Below are 24,995 nucleotides of genomic sequence, written 5' to 3'. Positions count from 1 at the left end.
CTCTCTCTCTCTTTCTTTCTTTCTTTCTCTTTTCACATATGAAGTATGAAGAAATAACTATTTGTGAGTTTATAAAGTAATGAGATCTCAAAAGGGAAGAAGGCAGTGTGTACAAGCTCAGTGGGCCTATGCTGAGTACGCAACAGAGTTTATTGCCACTTTTCTGTGTAGTTTTGTGTATAGTCTTTTAGTAGTAGCTAATATCTTCCTTATTACTGTAAGTGGAGAAACTGCCATTTATGATTTCTGTTGTCAGTGGAATGTTAAATTATCAATATTCCATACTTTCTTTTTCTTTCTTAGTCAGAAGAAGTGGCCTTTTTTCAGGGAGAAAATGCGATATTGTAATTTCTGTTAGAATTTTGGATTTCATTTTGTGCTTGATTGTAAGAACTACTGACATTAAACTGTGCATCTGACTAACATTGTTGATGATTGTGCTAATGTAATTGTGCAATGATTTTAATCCTATAGCAGATTTTTTGTTTATTCATAGTAAAGTTTTTATATGCTGTCCCCTTAACAACCATTTATACATGTAGACTACAATTGGGCATCATTTGTGCACGAGGATGCATTGTAGTACAGCACATATTCTCAATGTACATAAATGATTTACAATACAGTGATTGTAAATTTTGATTTTAGTTATATACTAAATTTTTGATAGGCAACGGTTATCCTAAGAAAACTAGTGTGACATTTAGAAAGATTTACAGAATGTCAGTACTTGTTGCAACATATCACAGGCACAGTAAATAGGAGCAAATACAATATAATGTTCGTAGATAAAAAGTAAGTTTGGACACAACTATGGGATGTTATCAGCAATAAATCACCACTGCCACTGACATAAATGCCTTGGCAAGCACATTCAAGGTGACATGAGATTGCAGTTCATTGGCAGAATTTTGAGCACCAGCACATCTTTTGTGAATTCGTTTTGTTTATACTGTGATGCCTTGCTATCCTACTTTAAATTGTGTAGTCAGCATATTTTGAATTTATTACCTACAGCTGAAATGTAACTAGAATAATGAAATATTGGTTACAATTCTTTTGTACCTCTTATGGCACATGGAGCATTACTAATGCTCCCATTTTTTTGTTTCAGACATGTTCAGTAGTCAAAGAAAGGTGTTGTGATATTTTGATTGATCTTACCTTTATGGACAACCAGTGTGTTCAACTTGAACCCTAAGGTATGAATTATTATTTTTTAATATTAAAAAGTGATTAAAAAAACTAGTACTGTATGAATTGTAGTACGCAGGATGCAATTATAGACTACGAAATTAAATATTAACTATAAGAAGAGAAAAAGAAAATGTACTAAAAACTTAATTAATCAGATGATGATAAAGAGGTATTCAACAGGAGTAGTCAGACAATAGCACAGTATAACGAAGAAAGCCAATGTCTTCCTTCATCGTAATTTCAAGTGTTCATACTTCCCTGAAGCCCTGTGTATCAGTTACGAAAATACCACAGGAAGTGGGAACAATATTCCCATGGTGGTTACAATATTCCCATGGTGGTTACATTAATTTGTAGTTGTTTATTTTTTGTAATGTTTTCATGTTGTGAATGAAATCATTCATTGGTTGTTTCTTGAGGCTTCGTTGGTCTGGCAATGCGGTATTGCATTGTTAGCTACACCTCTATCAGAATAACATTTGATTGACAGATACACATGAAAATGTGATATAATACTGAGTAATCTGTAATACTGAGCTCACCTGGTAGGATCGTAATACCATTATCACTTCGCTGCTCACTTCTGCTATTAGCTGGAGATGTTCTTTTGCATATTTAAAAAAGGAGTTAATGAAAATGAATCAGAATAGTTGTGTTAGTGTAATTGAGGTCCGCAGAGTGACAAGACAATGTTGAACAAGATGGAAAGCTTGACCAAGGTCATTCTGTGGTGCATTGTTGCTGTGGTAATTTTTTTTGTAAACAGCTAACTGTCAATCAATCATATTATTTCTATTCAGATGTAGTCCTGAAAGAGTTTAGAGGGAAGGAAGCACTATAGGGGAAATGGAAGAAAGGGGAGGGAGCAGGAAAGGGAGAAGTGGATGAGAGATAAGGAGGAATGAGAAAGGTTGAAATAAGACAAGGAGGATTGTGCCGGCAGAACATACAAGGCCAGGAATGCAGTTTGGCAGGTGGAGGTGTGCAAATGGTTGTGTTGGCTGGGGGGTAGGGGGTGAAAATGAAGGATGAGGAGGGGGGCAGCAGGCATATGCAAGGTTGGAATGTGGGAGGTAGAGGCAGTAGGTGCATGGGACTAAGAGTGGGACACATGGGCTCTGGAGCCGGTGCGTTTGTGTGATGCACAGTGACGATGACATAGTTTTTTTTTTTAAGGGTGGGGGGGGGGGGGGATTGGTTGGGGGGTGACGGGGGAGGAAAGAGAAACTTTCGGGCAGACAGTGTGAGTGCAGTAGGTTAGCAGAGATCGTAGTCAGCAGGATTACGAGATTGAAGGATGTATTGTAAGGATAACTGTTATCTGTATAGTTTGGGAAAGCTTGTGCTGGAGAGAAGGATCCAGATGGCATGGGTTGTGAAGCAGATATTGAACTCAAACGTGTCACGCTCAGCAGTACATTCGGCCACTGGGTGATCAGCTCTGTTGTCGGTCACAGTTTGGCAGTGGTCATTCATTCTGGAGGACAGCTGGTCCCACATTCCTATCCTGCACACCAGCTGCCTCCCTCCGAGCCACCAGCTACCCCTCACCAACCGCTCCTCCCACCTCTTTCTCACATGCATGTGTGCATGTTGGGGAGAGAGTGGGGAGGGGTGGCATGGAATGGGGCCCACTCATGCGACACCTACAGGCAAATTGCATAGGAAACTTAGTACTCTCAGATGCCTATGGAAAAACATGCCACACAGTTCTTCAATGATTCTATGAAGCTTTGATTGTATCCTGCTTGGAGGATGGCTGTGCTGCCTATTGGTTGACAACACAATCAGTACTGAGTTTGTTTACCAAGTGAGGCAGTGCTGTATTTAGCACACTGGAGTTGCATTCAGGAGAATGGTGGTTAAAATCCACATCTGGCCACCCTGATTAAGTTTTCAGTGATTTTCCTGAATCACATTAGGCAAATGCTGGGATGGTTCCTTTGAAAGGGCTTGGCCGATTTCCTTCTCCATCATTCGATAATCCGAGTTTCTCCTCCTCTTCCTCCTCTTGAGCTTGTTAGGCTTTGTTCATCAAAGTGGTGTGTGGTTAGCAACTGGAGCCTTCTGGGCAAACCACGTAGAGCGCCTCCAGGTGGAAGCTGGCATCGCACTGACGGTCAGGTGCTAGCAACTTTTGGCAAGCTATATGGACACAGTCAATCAGATGCTTACCCATCCATGTTATTTGAATCTGTTTTATGACTCACTGTTTGGACTGGCTACAAATTGCCAAAAAATATGTAGACCAGCTGATGTATGAATGGAGGCTCTGTGCAGGGATATACAGCTCACCTCTCCCTCTTCCTCCCCACGTTTTGTACAAAGGCCTGTGATTCAGGTGAACCCTTTCTGGAGGAAAATACTGACACTGGCATTCTCAGAAGTCTCTTCAGTTCGGTTCTCTGTGACCACATCCAATTTGGAATGCATCTACACAGCTGGATCAAAAGTCAATGACAAGGTTGGTTATATGTTTGCATACTCAAGGCGCGAGGAAAAGCAGTCTGCTGAGGGCATACGATGTATACACTGTGGACTCTCCAGGAGGTTCTTTCATAAGTTCGTACATGGCGCACATGGGGCCCCAAGCTATTGTGGCCCATTCTTCATTCCCTGGCTGCATTTCCTTCACCATGCCCCTTCCCTCCCTCCCTATCCTCGGTCCTTCCCTGTTGCCACCTCCTTTCTGTCTCTGTGTTCTGATTTATGTCGACGTGGCTATCCACCTGGTTTCCTGGATTGGTTGCAATTTTGTTCCTTTTGCCTGTTCTTTCATCCTTTTTGGTGTTTAGGTCCCCACTTGAGGTTTAACCTCCACTTCAAAATTTCCTGTTTTTAGTGTGAGCCACATGGGAAACAGCTCCCTCCCTAGCATCTACAGTGTGGATTCCTCTCCTGCCTTCCTTCCCCTCTCCCTTCCCCACTTTAGCCCCCTTCCACTCTGCTAGGTCACCAGCATGTGTGATGGGGCTGTTATGTACCCATATGGCTGAGCCCCCTGACAACACAGGGATCACACTACTGATATCGGAGCTGTTCCCTGGTCGGAGTGAGTGGTATCAGGGCAGATGCTTGGTGCGTGAAGCGTATCAAGCTTCAAACATCTGGCCATTCTCCAACGACCATCTCTTCGAATGGTGAAGGGTCCTTGACTGCTGCTTCGTATGACTTGGCAACTTTCCTTTCCCAGACTATGCCATGGGAGGAGGGCCAGGCTCGCTGTCTTGGAATGAAACCCTTTTCCCTTTACCTTATCTCTACTAGGACGGATGGAGACACTTCACCACCACAAAGCCATTGTTTTTCGTGGAAAATGTAGAGGACAAGTTTGGTGAAGTGGAGTCTCTTAGTAGTATGTGGTCGTGCTCCCTGTTGATCAAAGCTACTTCTGCCACCCAGTCTGCAGCTCTTCATACCTAGGGTAGTCTTGGCAATGTCTCGGTGTCTATCACTCCTTACCAATATCTGAATATGGTCCAGGGAGTAATTTTTTATAGGGACCTCATCCTAAAAACTGATGAGGAACTCTGAGCTAATCTGAAGTGACGTGGCGTTCATTTTGTTCGATGTGTGCAGAAGGGTTGCAAAGATAACCGCACTTATACTGGCACCTTCATTGTGGCTTTTGAGGGCGATACCTTCCCAGAGAAGGTCAAGGTTATGCGCTACAGATGTGACATGAAGCCGTACATCCCTCCACCTATGTGGTGCTTTCAGTGCTTGGGTTTTGGGCATCTGCTGTATGGCAGACCCTTTGTGTGGTGACCATGGCCACCCAGTCCATGAGGGAAGCCCCTGTGTGTGTCAGTTGTGCTGGCCGCTCGCTGGGTTTCTCGGCTTACAACATAGAAAAGAGGATGCAAGAATACAAGTCCTTGGATCACCTGTCTTATGCTGAGGCTCGGCAAAAGTATGAGGAACTCCATCCAGTGCCACTATCTTCAACTTTTGCCTCTGTTACTTCCTTTCCTCCTCCTCCCTCATCCTTATCTCTGCCCCATTCCACTCTCCCCTCTCCCTCCCCTGCAGTTCCCACGACCTCTCTTCAGGGAGCTGCTTCCCCTCCCCAGCCAAAGAAGTGCCCTACTTCATCGGCATCTGCTGGTGATTGAGCTCCCTCCTGGGACCCCTCTCCCCGGCATCTCTCAGGCCAGAAGACTGTTACTACCACTCGACTACGAGGTGCACCATTTGTCCATCTGTGCGCCCCAAGGTTGCTCGCTCTCTTTCGGTTCCAGATCTTGCAGAAGCCTATACTCCCCCTGTGCCCTGCCCTCTTCCACCTCGGAAAATGAAACATAAGTCCCAAGACAAGGTGCCCCGCAGAGGTGCCATCTCCACCCTTGCAACCCGAGTCTGACATCTTATTTATGGATGTCACCCCATCCTTGTTGGTGACAACTATTGACCAAGTGACCTGACCTCCTCCTCAGCTTCTTCATGTCTACATTGGACTCGTGCCACATGCTCATACAGTGAAATTGCCATGGCTACTATAGTCACATACCGGAAATTCAACGCCTTGTCTCCTCTTATTCTGCGTTCTGTCTTGTTCTTCAAGAAACGCATTTCCGTGATGACCATTCTTCAACTTTTCATGGTTATTGGGCGTTCGGTCAAAACCATGCTGGCCTTGGGGTAGTATCTGGTGGGGTCTGCGCTTTGGTTCACTCCAATGTCATTAGTGACTGGATCCCCCTACGCACCACCTTGGAAGCGATAGTGGTTCGAGTACAAACAACTCCAGCAATCACCATTTGCAAAGTTTACTTCCCTCCAGGTAGGCCTTTTGCTTATGTTTCTCTGTCTACCTTAATCCAGCAACTTCTCTCCCCGTTTCTCCTCCTTGGGGACTTCAATGCCCACCATCCACTGTGGGGGAGTGTCACTTCAACAGATAGGGATATCCTAATTGACCAACTTATCACAGACCTTGTTTTGTGTCTCCTCAATGATGGCTCCCCTACCCACTTCAGTGCCGCTCATGGCACCATCTCTGCTATCAATCTCACAATCTCCTCCCTGCCCTTGTGGCTTCCCTTCATTGGTCATCCCATGATGACCTTTGTGACAGTGACTACTTCCCGGTGATACTGTTGTTTCCCTGCTGCCACCAGGCAGACAGGCCCCCACGTTGGGCATACCGCAGTGCCAATTGGCCTTTATATACATATGCTATCCACTTTGACACCCCCTCTCAAATTCCATTGGTGTAGTCATGCAAGGCATCTCTGCCAATGTTTGTCATGCTGGTGGCACTGCTGTCCCCCTATTCGCAGGTCCCACTCATCGTTGGCCAGTACCGTGGTGGACCGAGGATGTCGCAGTCGCTGTCCAGGACCGCCGAAGGGCGCTGCAGTGATTTAAGTGACACCCTTCACAGACCAACCTCCTCACTTTTAAGTGTCTTGGTGCTAAGGCTCGTTACCTTATTAAGCAGAGTAAAAAGGAATGCTGGGAGCACTATGTTTCCTCCCTGGGGATGTATGCCCCTTCTTCACAGATTTGGTCAAAGCTCCATAGCCTTCTGGGCTGCCAGCGAAATTCAATTGTCCAGGGCCTGAACCTCCAAGGTGCTCTGTGCACTGATCCATTGGTCCTCACACAACACCTTGTAACACACTTTGCGAACTCATCGTTGTCCTCTTCCTACCCAACTACCTTTCTCCGGCAGAAGCACAGAGTTGAACAGACCCCCCTGTTTCATCCCGCACCACATTGAGCCCTATAATGCAAACTTCACTGAATGTGAATTGGTGCAGGTTCTTAGCTCTTCACAAGAGACAGCCCCAAGGCCGGATTCCATCCACAACTAGATGATCCAACACTTGGAAGTTCCCCAGAGGCAATAGCTCCTCAGGGTCTTCAACCACATTTAGCTCACAGGTGCTTTTCTGTCACAATGGTGAGACGGTATAGTTATCGCTGTCCTTAAGCCCAGGAAAAACTCAGTCTCCCAACAGCTACTGCCCAATCAGCCTGACGAATGTACTTTGCAAACTGCTTGAAAGGATGGTCAGCTTCAGATTATGTTGGGTACTCTACTCTCGGGGCCTTTTGTCGCCTTATCAGTGTGGCTTTTTGGCAGGGCGATATCCATCTGACCATTTACTCCAATTGGAATCAGCCATCCAACAGGCTTTTACTCACTGCCGATGCCTTGTCGTGGTCTTCTTTGACCTACATAAGGCGTGTGACATGGTTTGGCGCCATCACATTTTAGTTACACTCCGTGACTGTGGATTCCGTGGTCCCCTTCAGATTTTTATTCATGAATTTTTGTCATACTGGCTCTTATGGGTTCGAGTTGGCACTTCACTCAGCGTCCCTCAGATTCAGGAGAATGGTAGCCCACAGGGTGCTGTGCTAAGTGTCATTTTCTTCCTCATTGCCATCAATGGGCATGCGACCTCTGTTGGGCCTCTGTTTATCCCGGCATTGTATGTTGACAATTTCTGCATCTGGTGCAGCTTCCACTCAGTAGAGTCTGCTTAGTGCCAGCTCCAAGGCACCATCCAACAGGAATCTGCGTGGGCCACCGCTGATGGCTTCCAGTTTACTACCTCCAAAATCCAGGTTATGCATTTTTGTTGTTCACCCACAGTGCACCCCCATCCAGAACTTTATTTAGGGAACCAACTCCTCAGTGTTGTAGCACAGTCCCATTTCTTGGGCCTTATTTTCGACAACAAGCTGACATGGCTGCCCCACATTTGCCACCTAAAGATTACATGTATGCGGAAGCTTAATGCTCTCTGCCTCCTGGCCTACACAACTTGGGGTGCAGACTGTTTCACTCTTCTCCATTTTTACTGTGCTCTGGTCTTGTGATAGGACTGCTGTTGTTTTCTATATACATAAGTGATTTTGTGGACAACATGAGCAGCAATCCATGGTTGTTTGCTGATGATACCATGGTGTACGATATGGTGTCAAAGTTGAGTGACTGTAGGAAGGTACAAGATGACTTGGCCAAATTTCCAGTTGGTGTGATGAATGGCAGCTAGCCCAAAATGTAGAAAATTGTAAGTTGATTTGGATGAGTAGGAAGATCAGACCTGTAATGTTCGGATACAGTATTAGTAGTACTCTGCTTGACAGAGTCACATGATTTAAATATCTGGTCATAACATTGCAAAGCAATATGAGATGGAATGAGCAAGTGAGAACTGTGGTAGGGAAGGCAAATGGTTGACTTTGGTTTATTGGCAAAATTTTTAGGGAAGAGTGGTTCACTTGTAAAAGAGGCTGCATATGGGACACTCGTGCAACCTGTTTCTGAGTATTTAGGATCTGTACCAGGTCAGGTTGAAGGAAGACATTGAAGCAATTGAGAGGTGGGCTGCTGGATTTGTTATTGGTAGGTTCGAACAACATGTGTAAGTGTTACAGAGATGCTTCCTAACTCAAATAGGAATCCCTGGAAGGAAGGCGACATTCTCTTTGAGGAACACTATTAAGAAAATTTAGAGAACTGGCGTTGGAAACTGATTGCCAAACGATCCTATTGCCGCTAACAAACATTGTGCGAAAGCGCCATGAAGATAAGATACGAGGAATTAGGGCTCATATGGAAGTGTGTAGACTATTGTTTTTCCCTCACTCTAGTTGTGAATGGAACAGGAAAGGAAATGACTAGTTGTAGTATAGGGTACCCTCTGCCATGCACCGTATGGTGGATTGCGGAGTATCTATGTAGATGTAGAAGATATCATGAAATGCTGTCAAGTTGTGTATTACTATTGTGTGTGTGGTGCCTGTTCTTCCGGACATGTGCGAAAGAACAGATACTGAACACACAATAGTAATAACCACAAAATGCCAGCAGCTCAAGCATTCTGTTCAGAATGCATACTTCTATCAGAGTTTGTATATTGGTGACTGTTCTAAGAGAGGAAATTGTTAGGTCTAAAACAAATGCGAGCAAGCTATGGTTATTTATGTTGCTAGTGGGCCTTATTTTCAAACTATTGGTATGTGTATTAGTAATCTCCTTAGAATGATAAGTACTCTCTGTGGGAGGTTTGTAGCAGCAAGTACATAGTCCTCCACAAATGTTTACATATACCAAAATTGAGAATTGAACAGTGTATAGTTTATCATTGATGCAAAAATATTTTTAAGAAAAGGAGCACAAGACATGTATAAAAACATAGATTCAGAAATTTATTAAATTCACTGAAAGGCTGATGGCCTAGCCAGTGTCTGAATAGAATAAATGAATACAACTGGGCTGTCTTTATATATTTTTCAGTGTGTCTATTGGATCTAAAGAAATTTGTTTCTCAATAATATAACTTCAGTGATACAGTAGTTTTGCCAATTCTTAAAGAATGTATTACAGTGACTTGTTATTATACGTAGTTTCCAGAGAAATTACATTTAGTTTGACATCACCTTCCTTTGCAACATTTTTTCTATCAAGTATACAAGGCATGAAGATTAAACACTTGCAATATTTTTCACTGGCTGTGTATAATTTTATCCATTTTTTGCTGTTTGTAGTAAATGTCTCATTACTGATATTTGAACTTTCTATGCGATGCACTCCTATCTTCAATATTTTAAATAATGTGTGACTTTATGCAGGACTAACAGATTTAGTATAACGTGAAACTAACTCATGATTATTATGTTCTTCTAGGAAGGACATTATTGGTACTTTTAAATTCTGAACCACGTAGTGCTGACAAGAATGGGTCAAAATACAAGTGTTCCATCTGGATCACATTTGGGACGAAGGAGATCTTTTCGTAATTCCTGGCGCTCTCCCTTTCCTCGGCGATCCCACACGCACAAGAGCTCTTTAAGTGCTGCTGTCAATTTCATAGATGTTGATCCCAAGGTAAATAAAAGTAATTTTCTTGTCTCTTTAAAATATATTTTATGAGTAGGTGGTCTTTTGAACAGTTGCGAAAAAGTAAAAATCTTTACCGGACTGGAACTCACTCGAATCTTTGCTTATTACAGACAGTGGGTTGCCAATTGTTCTATCAGTATGTGTCTCACAGGCTGACAACAAATTTTCAACTCCTCGCTTGTTTTCTTTCCACCTTCTAATGTCATGTCATGTCGATTTTTAATAATATAATAGCGAGTGCAAATTGGACACATTGGTGACACAGAGGTGGTTGGTGCTTAAGAAATGGTAGATTATAATTTGTGAAAAATATTATTAGCTGCCTCCATTCACAAAATTGTGTCTACACTATAATGTAACACAATACAGCACGAGCACTGGTGATCCGTATTCAGATGTTATGGGTATGTCTTCAGATGGAAGTACCGTATTTACTCGAATCTAAGCCGCAGCTTTTTTCCGGTTTTTGTAAACCAAAAACCCGCCTGTGGCTTAGAATCGAGTGCAAAGCAAGCAGAAGTTCTGAAAAATGTTGGTAGGTGCCGCCCCAACTAACTTCTGCTGTTGAATATATGTAGCGCTACCCAGGCATGCTTTGCAGGCACAAAGATAAATACTGGCGCCAAAACCTCTACGTCAGCAAATAAATTTTTAAAAAAAGGTGGAAGATGAGCTTTTGTCTCTGCCCCGAGTTTCAACCACTGTATTTTCGTACATTATACAATGAAGTAAATACAAAATCCGTCTTGTTCATCTTCGAATGTAGCAGCATTTCAGTGTACTACGGTAATCCGACTGGCAAGACTGTCTGGGATGTTTGTCAATATGGCCAACTCTATGTTCTGAATTTTTTCCTACCTGTGAGAAGAGATGGTTGCTAATAGGAACTTTTATGAATTGTGAATCAAAATTCACCAAAGAATAATACGAATATAAACATTTTGCCATGTATTGTTTCGTGTTTGCTGCTATCTCATTTAAATCCTGTCTGCCTAATAAACTGCGAAACTGGAGTGAGACAACAGCAAACGCGGAAGATATACATATCGTGTCAAGTTTATATTCGTATTATTCTTATGCCTAGTAGTGATAGTCAGAAATGAAGCACCGCAATTGACTAGATTTTTAAATCTAAGATGACTCTAATTTCTGTGCAAAATGTAATGTACTAAAGAGGCGCCTGCAAAGATTTTGAAACGGAGAAAAATTTTCGCTAAACTTTCGTTCAGAACATCTTCTATCATACGCAGTCTATTATTTGGTTCTTGTTGATCATTATCAAAGAAAGCAGCAGTGTAAGTAACAACAAACAGCAGTCTCTTTCCATTGTTTCGCTAATGAGACGATTCCTCTTTCTCCCCCCCTCTCTCTCTCTCTCTCTCTCTCTCTCTCTATTTTTTTTTTTTTTTTTTTTTTTTTTTAAAAAAAAAATTGTAAGCGGCGGTAGTGTGGACAAAAGCAAGCCATGCCGCGAGCGGCAACAGGCCGTAAACACTCATTATCAGAATGTGACAAAAAATGCATGACTCAGTACAATAATGTATTTTCAGCTTAGAGTGACGTAAACACCTATAACAAAGAGAACGGCACTTGTCAGATCAAAGTAAAATAAGCAATCGATTCAAACCAGACGAAGCACGTGAAAAAGGAAGGGTACCCATATAAATACGGACGGAGTGCCTGACGCATAGCAGTGGCCACCTGGTAAAGCTTAACTGCTAAGCTTACGACTCGAACCAAACTACTGTAGCTGTATCGTCATCCATTCGAACTAAATTGTGTCTCATATTACAATGGGCCAACTTTGTTTCGATTTGGAGGTGTGGCCTAAAACTTTTCTCTCCCTTTGAATTTCAAGTCTCAAATTTCAGGTGCGGCTTTGATTCGGGAAAATTTTTTTTCCTTGATTTCGAGTCTCATTTTTCAGGTGCGGCTTAGATTCGAGTGCGGCTCTCTCTATCGCGCACGCGCGCACACACACACACACACACACACACACACACACACACGTGGCAGCTGTCCTCTCTAGACACTGTAGTGCCACTGTGCTGATTAGTGATCTCAGCTGAGGAAGTTAGTGGCGGTAAAGAAGAGGTGTGGAGTGGGGATTCAGAGTGACAGCAATTTTGGGGTTGGAGGAGGTGCTGTAGTGCTGCCTGTAGTAGTGTGCAGCATCATGGCAGAATACTAGGTGCAGCATTGTACTGGAGAGGGGGGGGGGGGGCAGAGAGATGGAAATGACTATGTTGTTGAGCTGGGAGGGAGGGAGGGGAGAAGGTGGTGAAAGGCCAATGTGAGGCTGGAGTGGGACCAGGGAGGGGGTAGAGGCAGTTGGTGGAAAGGGACTTGTGAAGGTTGATGCCAGGGGTGTTAAGAGTATGAAGGAGATGTTGCAAACAGAGTTCTCATCACGTTGCATGACATGCTTAGTAATGGTGTGGTCTAGCTGTTTCTATGTAGATGGATGAGAACGGCAAGGGTTTGAGAGCAGGGATAGAATATGGTCAAACAAGGATATTGTGTAGATTGGTTGGCAACAAAATATGTCTGTGGGAGGGATGGGGAAGATAGTGGGGGTGATATTTCTCATTTCCAAGCTGTAAAAGGAAAAAGAGTGGAAAGTATGCATAGTTGGAGGATACATTAGCTACTGAAGTTGGACATTAAAGAGAAACAATACACACAACAGGAACATGCCATTGAAAGATTGTAACGCATGAGCAAAAGCATAGCTCTTTCTAAGAGAGTAGCTAACTACTTAAACAATGATGATTTAGGAACAAGTGTCATTTTAAAACATTCCAGATACAGGTACACCCACTACTTTGCAAAAAATGGGAAAGAAATGCTACACGTCCTGAGAAATGAACTCATTTCACACAATATGAAAAAAATACAGTGGCACTTGCAGGTGGTACAAATTTAGAAGACAAATGTATGCTTTTACTTTTGGTTTAAATTTAAAAGATTAAAATGCAATAAATGTTGGTTGGTTGATTTCGGGGAAGGGACCAAACAGCGAGGTCATCGGTCCCATCAGATTAGGGAAGGATGGGGAAGGAAATTGGCCATGCCCTTTCGAAGGAACCATCCCAGCATTTGCCCTAAGCAATTTAGGGAAATCACAGAAAACCTAAATCAGGACGGCCAGAAGTGGGTTTGAACCATCATCCTCCCGAATGAGAGTCCAGTGTGCTAACCACTGCACCACCTTGCTTGGTAATGCAATAAATGTGTGAAATGAATTACGCGAAAGTTAATTTTCTACCATTAACCTTGATTTGACAATAAACAACACAGATGAAATGTGTCTTAAGAAACTATCTTAGCTCTGTCTTGCTACAAGCTTTCGTGCCATGGGTAATGTGTAATAGTTTGCATTGCCACCTGTTGTATTATGGGTCACCAGTTCAAAGTTGACCATCAGCAGTTATTTGTTATTATTTATTTAGCACTTTTAGAAGGGTCTTGAAATATGTTAAGTTTGTAATGTTTGTATACCTGGAATATTTGATGGTATTATAAATAATAGCTTCCTGGAACATTTGATGTTTGTCTAAGTAACTGCACTCTCTGTCCAGGAAACCCATTCTGTTCTGGCTGTATGTTGACGACAGTAATTAAATGTGCTTTCATTTCTATATGTTGCACTTTGTTGACAGCTGTGCCTTCAGATTTGGATTTGATTGTGGTTTCAACATGAGGTTGTCTGGTGGAGGCACAAGATATCCTCAAGACATCTACATCACCATGGCTCCAATTAGGCATCATAAAAATTGTTTCTTACACAGACAACAACCAGAGTACAAGCAATAAATTGTTTCCATGGTCTGTACAATCAGAAGACCAATGGATTCCATGCTGGTAGTAAGTCAAGTTCATATCAGACATCTGTCAGTATTTTCTGGTTGGTAGCGAACAGAAGAGGTAAAGGGATTCGACCGAGTTGCCAAAACCAACAGGTGAGATGACGTGATGTGTGCAGCAAATGTATTGTTCTACTTGGATGGTACAGCCCAGCAGTGGTTCGAGAACAACAAATAGAAAGCTAGTAGCTGGGACAAATTCCACACAGAATTTCAGAAAACATTTGATGACAGTCAGCAGTGTTCTTTCAGCTGAACGAAAATTGGAAACAAGGCCCAAAATCATGGTGAAATGACACAACCATACATATTGAATCTTTTGGCCCTTTGCAACATTGTAAATCCAAATATGGCAGTAGCTGACAAAATCTCACGTTTGATGAAAATGATCACAGAAGTTGTGCACCAAGCTCTTCTGGTAAAGGAAGCCACAACAGAAGAATTCATCTGGTGATGCCAGCACATGGAGGAAATGTGACAGAAAAAGTCAGTAAAAGAAGTGTGTTTGACTCCAGAATGTAGCCCCTTCGGCAGTTGTGGAAGACCACTATGACCTCACGTCTCATATGCCAGTTAGTAAGAGAAGAGGTACCAGCAGTGTGTGGTAGCAAAAAACTTCGGACCGAGTATTAAAGAGATAGCAGCCATGTACGTTACTCCTGTATGTCAGGATGTAATAGAGAATGTTGAAAAAAAGATGTATTGATCTTCAGCACCAATCTCTACCACCAGTCAAACAAGCCATGACGAATGGACATGCCCAATTTGGTCTTGAGCTGCCACAGTTGAACAGCAACCCAATATTTGGCTAATGCAGTTACGACCAACTCCTCCTCCAGGTAAAATGCCCCAAAGAACAGACATTTGGAGGACAGAGGGTAACACATTACAATAGTCCTGTTCATGCCAGTCATATGCAGATGATTATAGTTGACTGTTTGGACAAGGCCCATTGCCGCACCATGGATGCGACTGTTGCCCAAGATGCTGCAGCCATTGCAATTATCAGTTGAGATACACAGTTAAACTGTGAAACTTGTGAAAAGTTACTTAGATTCACAAAAGAAATCAAGATACCAGTGACAGTCTTGAAGACTGTAGGTTGTCAAGAACAGCCACTACCCATCTCTAAAGGTGTGTTTGTGGGGACAGCCAAACCAGTCTGGGAAGGGCAGCCTAATACCATCAATGAAGCATTACACTCCTCTACCAATACTAACAACAAAGGGAGGGGAGCTACTTCCGAACTGTCAGTATTATCCAGCCTGACCAAGAAGCAATGTCGGTGAGTGTTTGCCTTTCTCCACCCATTTTCACATGCTTTCAAATGCAGATGGAAAAAAGACAGACCAAGCAGCCCATGCCACCCTATAAACACTGGGGATTATCCACCATATAGCGTGTCACCAGCTGAACGACAGATAGTCCAGGAGGAAGTGGAGAAGATGCTCCAAGATGACAGTCATTGAACCTTCTGAGAGTCCTTGGTCCTTTCTGATAGTCCTAGTTAAGGACGATGTTGGCACATGGCATTTCTCCATTGACTGCCAATGAGTTAACAAAATTATGAATAAGGGTGTCTATTCATTGCCGTCCATTGATGACACCCTGGTCTGCTTGAAAGGAGCAAAGTATTTTTGTACTAGGGACATGCAGACTGACTACTGGCACATTAGGGTTGACATGGTTGACCAGGAAAAGACTATGTTCATAACTCCAGATGGCCCCTTAAGAGTCCAAATTTATACAGTTTGGGTGATGTGACACTCTAGCCATCTTTGAATGTGTGGTGGACCATTTGCTTCAACACCTTAACATGTCATTGTTGATTTTTTTAAGAACATCGAAGCTGGCTAACAATTGTGTTGAAGTGTGTTCAGATTGCAGGTCTCTGCCTGAATCTGAAACAGTGCGTCATCTTTGCCCAAGAAAGAGAAATCTTAGGGCACCTCTTGAATGGCAGTGAAGTCTGTCCTGATCCAGAGAAAATAAGACCAGCCACAGATTTTCCAATTCTGCAGCACAATCATGATGTGTGAATTTTTCTCAGAATGTGCTCATACTACCAGCAATTCATAGAGTTCCTGTACAAGGCACATCCGTTTCAAGAACCACTGCAGGTAGATGTGAAATTTTCCTGGAATGAGGTGCGAGAGAGATCTTTCCTTGGCCTTTGGCAGGTGCCATCGTCATCATCAGGTCCATTGTATCATGAAAAAGCCAGTACAGAATTTCACACCGACGTTAGCAGTGGATGCTGACGGCCTGCCTATCAAGAAATTCTTTGCTGGAACACAGCACTTGTACGAAACGTCGGCCATCACTGCTTTAAATGACATTGCTGATGAACAGAGGGAAAAGACAGCATTGCTGAGAATTACAGAAGCGTAGAAAAATGAGGAAGCAACCAGAGGAAGATTCCATTTCATAAACTGAATATTTTATAAGAGGAATTATGGTCTGATGAGGTGGACATTGCTGCTTGTCATTCCAGCACATCTGCGGCCAGTGATCCTGAAGTATTTTCAGTATTTTTATGTACAGTCAGATTTCCGTACAAATTCAGTGCAGTAATGTGATAATTGTAAACAGATGTTATAATTTTTTTTTTTATTTGATGATGCGTGGCTCCAACAGTATAAGAATTATCGTATACACATTAGTGTATTGAGTATTTGCATGTTTTATCATAATTTATTACCTTTTAAATGAAAATATGTTTAAGATTTTTTGTCTTATTCACTATCCCTGAGAACCATTTCACTGAGGATCTGTGGAAGGTTCATTAGCATATTTGTTTTTTTTTTTGTATTTACTGTGTGTTCTTGTTTTTCTGTCATATTCATGTGCGTTCTCCTTAGTGACTACAAATTTTATATCATACTGATGTTGCCTGACAAGCACTATTAAGTGCAAAATGTTGACTGGGAGAAATAGCTATTTAGTACAGAGAGACAAAGGCAAACAGTTTTACAAATTACTAGTGGAAGCATTCTTATACAACAGTCTTAAACATCTGCTTCAGTTGGTTACTTGTGACATAAGCAGCTTGTATACAGGGTGTTACTAAAAGGTATGGCCAAACTTTCAGGAAACATTCCTCACACACAAAGAAAGAAAATGTGTTATGTGGACATGTGTCCGGAAACACTTACTTTCCATGTTAGAGCTCATTTTATTACTTCTCTTCAAATCACATTAATCATGGAATGGAAACACACAGCAACAGAACGTACCAGCGTGACTTCAAACACTTTGTTACAGGAAATGTTCAAAATGTCCTCCGTTAGCGAGGATACATGCATCCACCCTCCGTCGCATGGAATCCCTGATGCGCTGATGCAGCCCTGGAGAATGGCGTATTGTATCACAGCCGTCCACAATACGAGCGCGAAGAGTCACTACATTTGGTACCAGGGTTGCGTAGACAAGAGTTTTCAAATGCCCCCATAAATGAAAGTCAAGAGGGTTGAGGTCAGGAGAGCGTGGAGGCTATGGAATGGGTCCGCCTCTACCAATCCATCGGTCACCGAATCTGTTGTTGAGAAGCATACGAACACTTCGACTGAAATGTGCAGGAGCTCCATTGTGCATGAACCACATGTTGTGTCGTACTTGTAAAGGCACATGTTCTAGCAGCACAGGTAGAGTATCCCGTATGAAATCATGATAACGTGCTCCATTGAGTGTAGGTGGAAGAACATGGGGCCCAATCAAGACATCACCAACAATGCCTGCCCAAACTTTCACAGAAAATCTGTGTTGATGACGTGATTGCACAATTGCATGCGGATTCTCATCAGCCCACACATGTTGATTGTGAAAATTTACAATTTGATCACGTTGGAATGAAGCCTCATCCGTAAAGAGAACATTTGCACTGAAATGAGGATTGACAAATTGTTGGATGAACCATTCACAGAAGTGTACCCGTGGAGGCCAATCAGCTGCTGATAGTGCCTGCACACGCTGCGCGTGGTACAGAAACAACTGTTTCTCCCATAGCACTCTCCATACAGTGACGTGGTCAATGTTACCTTGTACAGCAGCAACTTCTCTGACACTGACATTAGGGTTATCGTCAACTGCACAAAGAATTGCCTCATCCATTGCAGGTGTCCTCGTCATTCTAGGTCTTCCCCAGTCGCGAGTCATAGGCTGGAATGTTCCGTGCTCCCTAAGACGCCGATCAGTTGCTTGGAACGTCTTCCTGCCGGGACACCTTCGTTCTGGAAATCTGTCTCGATACAAACGTACTGCGCCACGGCTATTGCCCCGTGCTAATCCATACATCAAATGGGCATCTGCCAACTCCACATTTGTAAACATTGCACTGACTGCAAAACCACGTTCGTGATGAACACTAACCTGTTGATGCTACGTACTGATGTGCTTGATGCTAGTACTGTAGAGCAATGAGTCGCATGTCAACACAAGCACCGAAGTCAACATTAACTTCCTTCAATTGGGCCAACTGGCGGTGAATCGAGGAAGTACAGTACATACTGACGAAACTAAAATGAGATCTAACATGGAAATTAAGCGTTTCCGGACACATGTCCACATAACATCTTTTCTTTATTTGTGTGTGAGAAATGTTTCCTGAAAGTTTGGCCATACCTTTTTGTAACACCCTGTATGTGACTTTATCATTTTATACGTTTTGGTATTAGTTGTTCTAGAAAATGGCTTGTAGATGAATAATTTACAAGTGTAAAATATGCCCTATTTCCTGTTCTGCAGAATACTTTGCCAGAATTTTTGTCATACTTGCTCGTGGTCTGATCTGCTGTCTCAGTGTGACTGTCAAAGAAAGAGAAGACTTAATCTTCCAATGATGAAACTGACAAAAGCCACATCCTGATGTGGAGAATGGGTTCTGTATTCTCTGCGGCTCATGACTAGACCTCAGACTTTTAGGTTCTAAAAGTCTTAAATTAGGCACCTAAAATAGGTTCTATCACTTACAAAAATAGGTTATAAAAATCAGAAAATAGGTGATCAAAATGTGACATTTTATTGTTTAGAAAGATAGATAGATTGACAAAAATCCACATTATATTATTGTCCATGACCAAAATTACAGTCACAGTGAATAATTAACACTTTCTCCAGATTTTCCATTGAGAAACTGCATCTCTTGTCTGTTAATAGCATCTTATATGCCGAGAATGAGCGTTCCACGTCAACAGATATCACCTGAGCATATTTAAATGACAGTATTAGACGTAATGGAACTGCACACTCATGTTCTGTTGATTTACCTGATAAGATAACAGCCACTATGCAGAGGGTGGTCAGTCCTGAATTTTTTGTAGCACTGTCTTTAGTTTCTCACTGTAGCACTGTCTTTAGTTTCTCACTATCTTTCATACCAATAGAACCTGGGACCAAGTTGATTTTTTTTCTGTCACCTCTTCTATCAATCGCAGTTGCTTGTAGACATGTTTCCCTCAACACTCCAGAACTTTAATAATAGGGACCAAAAATACATAATGAGATTTTATGCATACAATGTCGTTGGAAATTGTTCGGTCCTTTAGAAGGTCTGTAGCTGAAGTAATGCTCACTGCCTCCTCCTGCAGTTAAAGAACCATGTTCTTAATGTATTCCAAATACTCGCTGTAGTATTCGGTGTCTTCTAGCCACATTCCCCAGCGAGTAAGTGTAGGTTCTGGTGGAAGTGGTACGTTGGGAAGTTCCTCTCAAAATAACTGGATTCTTGTAGGTGTCTTAATAAAAAAATTTTTGATGGTTGAAACTAGCTTATTTATCTGTGGAAACTAGACACACATCATTTCAGATACACGATTCATGGCCTGGGCAAGGCATGTGATTTGGAACAAGGCTCGGTAAAATACATTCAACAATTTAACAGCAGCAGTTTCGTATGTGGGTGCATCAGTGTAGATAACAAATACTGTATTTTCATCTAGGCTGTTGGGGAAAACTAATTTGAGGGCTTTATTAACAAAGTGAGCAATTGTTTCCTGGTTAGTCTTTTTTGTATACTTGCTGTAGATCAGCTGAGGTACAAGGTAAGTGCCAGGATCTAACTTTCCAACAGTCAAATTAACCACATAACGACCTTTTCTGTCAGTTGTCTCATTGACAGAGATCTACATATGTGAATCACCTATATCTTCCCTTATCCTGCTCAATGTATTGTCATATAAAGTATCTAAATAATTCTTTATCAGTGTGAATTCTGATGGAATGCTGTGGTGACAGTGTTCCTCTAGAAAACTTTTGTACTGGCTATTTCCAACTGCATTGAATGATATGTTTGATGCAACAATGGCTCAACTCAGGTCAATATGAAATTCATTTTTGTTTGTTGCATTTGGTTTAGTTACAAACATTTGTTTCAAGTTTGATTTATTTTTTAAATTTGTCTGGTGTTTAATCCCTGCAACATGCCAACTTAAATGCAACCTCTGTTCAGAATGTACCTAAAAACGAAAAGAAATGAGAAATACTTTGTGGAAGAATTTACGTACGAGATCTACTTAGGAAAAGTAATCTACATGAAGGGTTTAGAAACAATATTTTTCCATTCCCATGTGTCTGGTCCAAGTGAACTCAGAGAAAAAAAAAAAAAAAAACACATTGGCATCACTGTTCTCTGAGTGGGCATAACATTTAAAAGGCTAACATTTTACTTACATCTTTGTTGCACACATTGCAGTGAATAACTCTTCTGTCTGTAGAGAAATCAGGAAATTGTTGTAACCACTGACGAATCAGAGATGATTTGGAGATGGTTGCTTTCGGCATGCTTGACTTTCCCAAAATACACTGTCGCTGTGAAATATTTCACCACATACAAGCAGCATGCAGACCGACTGAATGAAGACAGTGCAGGTGTTTTAAACAGGCTGCCCCAACAGGGCAGGAAGGTGTGAAGAAACCAGTTACCATTCAGTTACCATTTTCTAAGTATCCAGGAAGACCAGAAGAGTAGTTTTAGTCAGACAAATTTTATTTGGCTTGATTTTTAAAAATTAGATACAGTCAGGCTCTAACATGAAATTAGATATTTTTAGAATTTTTAAAAATGAGGTACAATCAGGTACTAACCTGAAATGAGGTATTTTTAGGCGCTATAAAACTAGCGTTTTCAATCATAAATTGGTGTAATTCGTTTATGTAGAAATTTTATTGCCTTTATGAAATGAGGAACAAAATAGGTTTTTACCTAAAATCTGAGGTCTACTCACGACACGCATCAGCTGGTCATGATAGGCACATTGTGGCATGTGACAGACAAAGATTAGAACTCATCCACACTCATTGAAATTTTGTTCAAGAAACAGGAGAAAACACCCTCATGATATCTGGAAATTTATTTATTTATTTTCAATTTACGTGGATCCTTGATAAGAGTGTATTGCTAGTATGTAAAATGTGTCAGATTATTGCAGTAATAACCACAAGTAAATGATGATGAGGCTTAGAATCTAAATCACATGTAAACAGATACATGAGATTCAACTGTTCAAGTAACAACACAGATTATACAAGTAAGAATGGTTACAGAAAAAAATTGTAAGTCTTACATTCTAATTCATTTAAAAAGCATTCCATCAGTGATTGATATACCAGTGTTGCATAGTCATTTCATAAAGAAATGCTTTAAATTAAACACATTTTGCTAATTATTACACATTGTCAAAGTATACCTGTAAAGAATAGAAAGAACTATTCAAAAGACAAAGTTTTAGCTGGTTTTTTGAATTTAGTCTTATCCCCAATGACTGATTTGACATGAACTGGAAGTTTATTGTATACTTCTATGCTTGAATAATGTACTCCTTTCAGTTCCATCCTGAGATTTTTTGTGAAGATAATGTTTACTTCTTGTATCAAAGGATCACACAGACTTTAAAAAATCTGTCATAATGTTTCTCTTAGTAGCTTTACAGGAAAAAGCTTTTGTGTAGATGTTAGAAATGTCATTTTTATCTGTGTTCTCAAATCTAAGACAGTTTGCATTACTGCTTTCGGTGAAGGTGGTGTGTGTGGTCATCTTCACTTTTACTTTTAGTCATGTAGCTTAGAGAATATGGAGCCTAATTCAGTATACCTTAATCATAGATTATTTTTCTATTTGTCCCTCTTCTTCTGACCTTGCAACCCCTACTTGTACTTGAACTATAGCTAACAATTCAAAGGCTGAAAGAATGGATTGAAACAAAAACTTTGTTATAGGTTTCTGACTCATTAAGTCTGTGTGTGTATATTTTATCTGTCCAAGCTGAACTAGGAGGAAATGTCACTGCTACAAGTGTTAAGTGTATGTTGTTTTTGGGAATTTTTTACTCAAAAGCTTATGTACTTGTCACAACTGAGGGACATTGATGCACAGTGCCTCAAATCCATGAATATTTTAAAATATATTAACCACGGGACATAGGAAGCAAACTACACATGTTTGCTGTAATTTTACATATCATGTATAAGATGCTGGCTTGGTTACGGATGCACCATGAGGAAAATATGCTGAATGTCTGGGTATTATGTCCTCAAAATCTTGAAAGCTGCTCATTCATTTTGTGTGTGAGATGTTTTATATAGTGTCCTGGTGGAATTACTTTAATATTTCTGTAATGTGTTGATACTGACCAATCAATATCTTATAAATCATGCAGCTCTTCTCTGAACATTTCAATTACATTTGTCTTTCTGTCTGTGAAGTGTGTGCATGTCCAATTTCATATAGTGCATGTAATTTGTGTAGCTGTCAGTGATTTAAGCTCTTAAATAGAAAGACGCAAATCAAAGAAAACCTACTGTTCTTTTGACTAATATTGCATTAATCTTATCAAATCGTGAAACCTCATGGCAGGAAACACATTGGTTGAGTCACTGGATTTGCATTTGAGATCAGTGGTGTTCAAATTCTACTCAGGCCATCCAGATTTTAAGTTTCTGTGATTCTGTTACACTGATTAAGGCAAATGATGAATATCGTGATGATTCCTTTGAAATTGGCATGGTTGATATCATTCCCCATTTTGTCCATTCTATCTGATGCTCTGTTGCTAATGGATTGTCAACAATTACACTGATGTTCCTTCATTCAAAGTATGAGTATTACGATATATGTGAAATAGACTTTACTATTGTTTTATTATATTTCTCCATTGATTTTTGTTGTTTTTTCAGCTTAAATCAAACTAGTTATGAAATTTAATTCCAATTTCAGCATATAGAACTGTTAAATGTAAACACAGCCAGTGAAGAAGAGTTAATGACGCTGCCAGGGATTACAAGGCACATTGCACGAAGCATTGTGGAATATCGTCAAGCTATTGGAAGGTTTAAGAAAGTTGAAGATCTTGCTCTAGTGTCTGGTGTAGGAGCAGAGAAACTGGATTTGATTCGCCCAGAGATATGTGTTAGGAGCAAAAATGCAAGGTATGATTTATAATATAATTCAAAAGTCTGAAGAAGATTAACTCTCTTCTTTTATAGGTGTATGTATCAATGTCATTTTCAGTTTACATACTTATCCCTAGTCACTGGACTGTTATTGTTAGCTTGTGCCAACAGGTTTCGTTGTGTTCCTCTTAGTAAAATATGGGAGCCACATTCTAAGTTTTTACAAAAACAGTTAAAAATCAATATTTTGATATAAATAATGCTATTGTTTCTAATTATTTGCCTTCAGAATTAACACATTTTTGCCTGGGTTTGAATCAATTCTGGGAACATTTTTCCTCTCCACTGTTAACTCAAAAACATGATTTTCGGAGGATTCATCAGCTTCTTTAGGTGATGAAATCATCGTCCATCAACATTTTGTGTGATGTAAGAGAACAGAAAGAAGACAGTGGGATATAAATCGGGTGAATATGGGGAGTGAACAGAAACATTTTTTGTATCTATTAACTTCTGTCTATATATGTGTCAAATTGCTGATATTTGAGCAGACTTCACATTTGGTAAGACTTCTTTCTCTGATTCTTAAGTAATTGTATTCTCATATTGGAGAGCCTTATATTCAATGTAAAAAAAAAAATTGTATTGCTTTTTGACTGTCTCTCTTCAATTGATGAAATACGTAATATACTTTTCTTTGAAATGGCTTTCTAGTTGTGCATCATCTCGAGCACAGTCCTTTGACAGTATAGCAAGTTCAGAGTTTTCTCAGGCTGGATCTACTAGCCGAACTGTAGATGTGAACTCTGCAACAGTTTTTGAGCTGATGACTGTAAATGGCCTTAACCAAGAACTTGCAGCTAACATAGTTGAACACAGATTAAGGAGAGGGCCATTTAGAACATTAGAGGATCTGGCAAAGGTTAGTATTCTACTTCCCTTTTATTATACCAGATTATTGATTTACAGCAGATGCATATGATAACTGGCTACTAATTAATCATTATTTTGTAACTATAATACTGATCTTAAATTAGTGACTATTAAATTATGCTGCCTGACAAAAAAGTGAAGCACCCAGTAGGAAAAGAGGAAATGAAACTGCGCGGATTGAGAGGCTATTTGATGGTGCTCCAGTGATTACAATACCTAGTCAACTTTACAAAAGAAATTCCCCCTGCGGGTTCGGGGGTAAGAATAGGCCCGCGGAATTCCTGCCTGTCGTAAGAGGCGACTAAAAGGAGTCTCAAACGTTTCGGCCTTCTGTGATGGTCCGCTCTTGGGTTTGACAACGCCTAAAATCCAGCACGGTAGCCAGTCCGTTGTGGTGGGGTCGTCATGTACCCTCTTGGTGGTAGCCCCCTGACCACGCAGGGATCGCACTGCAGATGCCAGAGCTGTTTCCTCCCCATGCATGCCAAGGAGTATGTGCCCATCTTGTCTGGGGCGCGGGGACTCCGGGCAACGGGATATCGGCCAGGTACCCGTTGCTTTGGCTGGGTGGTGCCCTTGGGGAGAGCCCTCGTTCGGAGTAGGTGGCATCTGGGCGGATGAGGCACAATGAAGCGCAATAAATCACACCAAGCTGGTGGTCACACTGCCACCAGCGTCTCTGAGCGAGGCAGAGTAGACTTTGATGCTGCGCAATATGACCCTCAGTCATTCCCCTCGTTGGCTGCGCCATG

General features: G+C 41.3%; 1 protein-coding gene across 5 annotated transcripts in view; it reads left to right on the top strand.

Annotated features, from left to right (window-relative positions):
• The window catches only part of LOC124594964 (endonuclease/exonuclease/phosphatase family domain-containing protein 1-like), a 125,597-nt gene that overhangs the window by 3,840 nt on the left and 96,762 nt on the right, over positions 1–24,995 (top strand). For 4 of the 5 annotated variants that reach the window (XM_047133484.1, XM_047133482.1, XM_047133483.1 and 1 more), the window contains exons 2-5: positions 1,115–1,202; positions 9,845–10,045; positions 23,135–23,346; positions 24,025–24,232. In XM_047133484.1, coding sequence (XP_046989440.1) covers positions 9,896–10,045; positions 23,135–23,346; positions 24,025–24,232 — 570 coding nt within the window. In that variant the 5' untranslated portion in view covers positions 1,115–1,202; positions 9,845–9,895. The remainder of the gene's footprint in view (positions 1–1,114; positions 1,203–9,844; positions 10,046–23,134; positions 23,347–24,024; positions 24,233–24,995) is intronic. The other variant, XM_047133485.1, reaches the window with a different exon arrangement.

This window comes from Schistocerca americana, chromosome 2 (genome assembly GCF_021461395.2).
Source record: "Schistocerca americana isolate TAMUIC-IGC-003095 chromosome 2, iqSchAmer2.1, whole genome shotgun sequence".
NCBI lineage: Eukaryota > Metazoa > Arthropoda > Insecta > Orthoptera > Acrididae > Schistocerca > Schistocerca americana.
This window is presented reverse-complemented; position numbering and strand designations above follow the sequence as displayed.